At 40.2% G+C, this 5,543-nt stretch overlaps 1 protein-coding gene across 2 annotated transcripts in view; it reads right to left on the bottom strand.

Moving 5' to 3' along the window:
• Window positions 1-2,809: 2,809 nt before the first annotated feature.
• Window positions 2,810-5,543, bottom strand: part of LOC102194613 (mitochondrial sodium/hydrogen exchanger 9B2-like) — a 5,265-nt gene continuing 2,531 nt past the window's right edge. Inside the window, exons 4-10 of one of the 2 annotated variants that reach the window (XM_013916162.1) lie at window positions 5,068-5,161; window positions 4,881-4,987; window positions 4,648-4,797; window positions 4,404-4,512; window positions 4,077-4,213; window positions 3,410-3,584; window positions 2,810-3,322 (exon numbers count right to left, since the gene is read on the bottom strand). In XM_013916162.1, coding sequence (XP_013771616.1) covers window positions 3,282-3,322; window positions 3,410-3,584; window positions 4,077-4,213; window positions 4,404-4,512; window positions 4,648-4,797; window positions 4,881-4,987; window positions 5,068-5,161 — 813 coding nt within the window. In that variant the 3' untranslated portion in view covers window positions 2,810-3,281. The remainder of the gene's footprint in view (window positions 3,323-3,409; window positions 3,585-4,076; window positions 4,214-4,403; window positions 4,513-4,647; window positions 4,798-4,880; window positions 4,988-5,067; window positions 5,162-5,543) is intronic. The other variant, XM_013916163.1, reaches the window with a different exon arrangement.

Here is a 5,543-nt window from a genome sequence, read left to right as displayed (position 1 = left end):
ACATCCCTGAGGTGCTCCTGTGTTGATGGTAGCAGGCTTTATATTTTATAATTATTATAGATGTTTTAAGGCTGTAATACCCCTCACTACATGCTTTATACACTTTTCTCAGACAGGCATGAATATTTTCACACTTTTAAACACTCTCAAAGTTCAAACCATCGTAGAAAAATAAGTCCAGAAATAGAATGAAATTAAAGATCAAACCCTGTTTTCAGGTCCAGAACATGGGAATAGAGCAGCTGCCAGAGAATTCAACATTTATGAATCAATCGTACGAAGTAGGGGAAGCAAGAAGAATGAGCTGAGTAAAGTTTAACTTATCTGACTGTTTTGTTTCGCTTAATGCGCCTTATAATCCGGCGAACTTTATAATCTGAAAAATACGGTAACATCTACCTTTCTTTAGCATGTCCAGATGTCCAACTTTTTGTGCGATGGTTAGCATCTTCCTCTGCCTTTTGGGCGCTACCACAGGTTCCTTTGACTGCAAAACGTTTCGTCAACATTGTTGTTTGTTGGGGGGAAAACTTACAATGAAACACTTCAGAGTCACACTGCTAGTGATCGAAGATTTATGGGAATTTGACAAGCTGAATGCATTCTGTACTGTACAGGAGACACGGCACGAGACTGATTGACAATGGTCTACAGCCAATGAGGAAGCAGAACACTATGCGCTGTTTAAAAAAAAAACATGCAAAATTGCACACAAAAAATCTATTTATCTATTTAGTAGACTCTACTTTTTTAATGTAATTTAAAAGTCCTCTTCACACACTTAGATGTTGTGTGGCTGTCCTGGCACACCCAAGAGCACAGCTGGCTCATTCAGCACTCAGCCAGATAACCAGGCAGTGTTAATCAGGCTCTACAACAGTTACAGGTGTTCTCGTCCTCCTCTATACTATCCATTTTATTAGTTTATTAAGCAGTGTAGTGACTTATTTGCTTGCTTCTGGGTGTGGTGGGGAGTCTTGTTGCATTAATACTGGCACTTGGATTTAGCTATTAGCTTGAGCTACTGTTATTTCTAAGACCTGAAAGCTGCCAGTCATTGCCTCCATCAAGCAGTTGGTGTTTAAGTGCTTTGGTCCAGTCAAGTTGAGGAAACGCCTACAGCAGCTCAGTTTTTGCTCGTTTCCTGTTGACGTCCACTTTACTAACAAGCAGCATTAAAAGGTATTGATACTGCTATCACTGGTGGACTTGGGGGATCTTAAAAGTCCTCTATAATTAAATCTCAGTGTGTTCAGGCAGCAGCTGGTGGATTTGAGTAACAAACTCAAGTACATGTCGTTTTTCATCTTTAGACCCATGATTAGTGTCAAGTTTGTGCTGCCATTGGTTTTTCAGTAGAACATCCAAGGCACACATCCAGCCTCTGAGAGGAAAAGCATCAGTTACTGCCATAATTTACTTAATCTGTATCTAATATTTGCTTTTTGCATGTTTTAAACAAATATAACAGTAAAAAAAATACCTTTTTATAACAAACCAAATCTGAAATCAGAAATGATTGCTTTGTTTTTTGTTATTGAATGTGGTGTAATTTTAAAGACCTGACTTCCAACATCAAGTCTATCTACATAAGTCCACCACACCAAAATAACCAAAAAAACAACAACACATCAGACTAGCATGCTAGCTAAACTCTACCACTCCCCATATGATGAATGACCTCAGCTGTACTTCATTTATTCAACAGACAAACAGAAAAAGAGAAAAAACTGAAGTAAAAAAAATTTAATTTGGTGTGGCAAATATATTTTAGCTTATATTGACACCAGCTAACCAGGAATTGGTTTATAAAACACATATTGTCACTGCTAATGAGCTGATAACATTATAGTGTAATGTAAAATTAATAATTGGATTAACAAAAACAAATGCTGCATAAAAATCAACATAGTATAGTTTACAACACTACAAAGGACATGTTTGTGATGCCCTTGCAGAGCACAACCACTGACGTAGTAACAATACCTGTAAAAACATTTCACTGCCACTTGGCCAGGAGTGGACGAGTGCTTGCAGACGAGTCCTCAGCTTTCATACAAACATGGAGGTCTCCACCAGTATATCTAAGACCGGTGTAGCTCAGACATGTGACACTTAACAAACAGAGTTCATTTCAAAGGATTGTAAAATAGCTGAAATATGTAAAATGTTATAACACAGAATATATCAGTACTTTTAACACATTTGCTTTATTAATAATAGCCTAATAAAAATATGAACATTTGCAAATTTACAGTTTCTAACCTGAGTATATGAGACAATAGGAGTAACCTACAGCCAGTATATATAAATGAACTGCAGCTAAACTCTGATTATCATTTACATTATGTGTGGACATACCAATATATTGTATATACAGTTTGTATATAAGGAGTTTTTTAAGCGGTCTTTTTCTTGTATGTTAAATACCCCAATTCTTTCATCTGTGGCGATCGTGGCTCAAGAGTTCGCCTTGTAATCGGAAAGTTGCCGGTTCGAGCCCTGGCTTGGACAGTCTCGGTCGTTGTGTCCTTGGGCAAGACACTTCACCCGTTGCCTACTGGTGGTGGTCAGAGGGCCCGGTGGCGCCAGTGTTCAGCAGCCTCGCCTCTGTCAGTGCTCCCCAGAGTGGATGTCCTACAGTGTACAGTGTAGCTGCCATCACCAGTGTGTGAATGGGTGGATGACTGGTTGCGAAAAGCGCTTTGGGGTCCTTAGGGACTAGAAAAGCGCTATACAAATACAGGCCCTTTACCATTTACCATCTTTGGGCTGAAGGAGAAACAACACTCGGTGTATAAATGGTGTATAAATGCTCAATCAAAAATCTCTTTATTCCATACAGTTCTCATTATTCCATACAACACTTTGAGCATTACCGATGTCCAGACGGGAGATGTGCACAGGAGGGTGTCTGGCAACATCTCGAAGTGTCCAACAGTAACACAGACTCTTACAGCTTTTTCCCCCTCCCTTCAGGGCCATAAAGCCTAAACCCTCACATTCTTTCTATCTTACAGGCCTTGGCTTCCTTTTTTATCTCCTCCTGATGAGATGGGGCAGAAAAACTCTACAGTATGTTCTGTTCTCTTTGTAATCAGAAAAGGAAGGCAATGATTCTACACAAACAGCATTTCTTATAACTCAGCAGTAAAATGCATCATAAAACATTGTAATGATTTCACAACCTTTAATCAAAGGCATAATGTGGCCTATGGCCGTACAATGATTCAACAATTATTTGATTAGAAGTATAAGGTGGATAAGATGGTGTAATACTCTCACAGGTAAGATGGTGTAGCTTCACCTTCCATCTCTTCTGCTGAGGTCAGGAAAAAAAGACATTCAGTGATTTAACAGTAAAATTATGAAGCCACTACACAGTGTGTAGATGTGTATGCCTGCTGACCTTTGACCTGCCGGGCCAGGAGACGTGGTCCTGCCAGTCCGATACCCAGTGCACCAACTGGAGCTGTGATCAAGATGGCTAACACCGCTAATGTTAGCACATCCAAACCAAACTTAATTAAGGCCTCGTCCCCTTCCTTCCTCGCCATGTCCAATGCCTTGGAGCCAATGGCAGCCTAGCACATACAGACATAAATAACTGCTCAGGAGAAGTGCAGATTAACAATGAAGGAGTGTATCGTTAAGATCACAGAGGTGGTTTTAAGGGAAACAACAGTACTTTTTTAGTTCTTAGTCATAACTGAGGAAGATGTATAGGACCTTGGGTTTCATGACTAATGACAAACTAGAACATGTTTATGAGATTAACGTAGTAATTTAGGTTTTCGAAGTCAATAAAGAGAATTCAGGAGCCATGTAGGTAGTTCTAATCAATTCAATCTAGTGATTTCAGTGGTTTATAAAACACACGATGTGTGTGGATAATTTTAGTGGCTGTTCTGGACACCAGTGGCATTTTAGGAGTGTTAAGAGATGTTATGGATCCTTTAGAAGTTTCTGGATAAGTCTGAGGTGCTTCTAGTTCTGGTTTAATAAAGTCGGGTACATTATTCTTGAAAAATGAATATCTTCTAGCAGTCTAATATCAGGATTACACACTCACAGACCTGCACAGTAGCTTTAGGCAGCCAGGCCACAGAAATGAAGAGCTTCTCTTTTAAGTTGAATCCTCCATAATGAACCAACAGGAAGGTGACAAGTAGACGGATCACCAGACCAATAAGAATGCAGGCCATACCCAGACCTAAGGGCATAGACACAACAACAAAGAGGAAACCAGTATCTTAAATTTCCTCAAGCCGTGAAATGTTTTGCTCTGCAGGTTAAAGCTCTTTGATTACTGGGCCCACTGGGCTCCTAGTAACTGAGAACAAAATCTAGAAACAAATGGAGCAAAGTCTAACTGAAATATACTGGTAGTATAATGTTCTTACCCACAGTGCTTGGGCTGAGTGCTTTAATCGTGATCTCAGCTCCAATCAGACCAAAGAGAAGTGGCTGAAATACATCCCATGACCGACCAACTATTTCTGCTACTGGTGCCTGATTGCAAAGTTAGAGATACCTGGATTAACCACATTCCATGGTGCCAGCCATTAAAAGACATGTTGATTTAGGGTAAACATGACAAAATCCAAGGGGCAGGATGCAGGTTAAAGTGATCCTGATATATGATACCTTTTCAGTCTTCCAGCCCAGTGCAGCCAGGAAAGCCAGCACCAGTGTACAGAGACTTCCAGCTCCAGCAAAACCTATAACATTACTGGTGAAGACTGAAAATATGGACAGACCCAGCAACATGAGGGTCCTCCTCAATACCAGATCCTCCTGCGATCAGACAGAAGATATTAAAGACACATTTTATGAACAATTAAAAAAGGAAAAATCATATTAATAAAAAAATGTCAGACCTGGTCATTGCTGGGGAAGCAGTACAAGAACATGCCCAGGATCATACCAGCTACGATGCCTCCCACCACCTCCAGCAGACCCTTCAGTATGTTCATCCATGTAGAACCTGCAGGACAAACACAACGAGACCATGTAGACTAGAAAAGAACGAACTGAACAGCACAGGACAGAAAAACTTTCTTTGACCTGTAGAGAAGGCGATTCCCAAACAAGTAGAGAATCCTGTTATGGCAAGAATAACATCAAAGCTTCCAGCGGCAATCAGGAGGGTGGGGATTCCCTGAAGAACAACACACAGTGACATTAGAGCTTTAAATGTTCTTGATCCTTTGGCAGCTCTTGGGTTGGTGAAGCTTAACTATTTAGTCAATCCTGAAGGAGCCTTGAGCTCTTTTGGGTGATTAGGAGTGTCACTTTCATTTAAATAACCTTCAAGTATTTTAAGACTTTCAGTAGTAGCTACTACTAAGTAGCTGAAAGTACTTGTGTATTACAAGCTTATGAATTAATTTGGAGGGATAACTGATAAGGTTTACAAATCCTTTAGAAGGCTATTGTTACTGAATCACTGTCCTATTAAAAGCTTCAAGGGATGCTCCTGACACCCCTCCCCCACCCATCACTTTCTCTCAAGACCAGGTTGAGATGCAAATGAGGAGACT

This window comes from Pundamilia nyererei, unplaced genomic scaffold, assembly GCF_000239375.1.
Source record: "Pundamilia nyererei isolate P.nyererei 1_Seehausen unplaced genomic scaffold, PunNye1.0 scaffold00489, whole genome shotgun sequence".
Taxonomy (NCBI): Eukaryota; Metazoa; Chordata; class Actinopteri; order Cichliformes; family Cichlidae; genus Pundamilia; species Pundamilia nyererei.
Note: the sequence above shows the minus strand (reverse complement) of the source record. Positions and strands in the feature narration are given on the sequence as shown.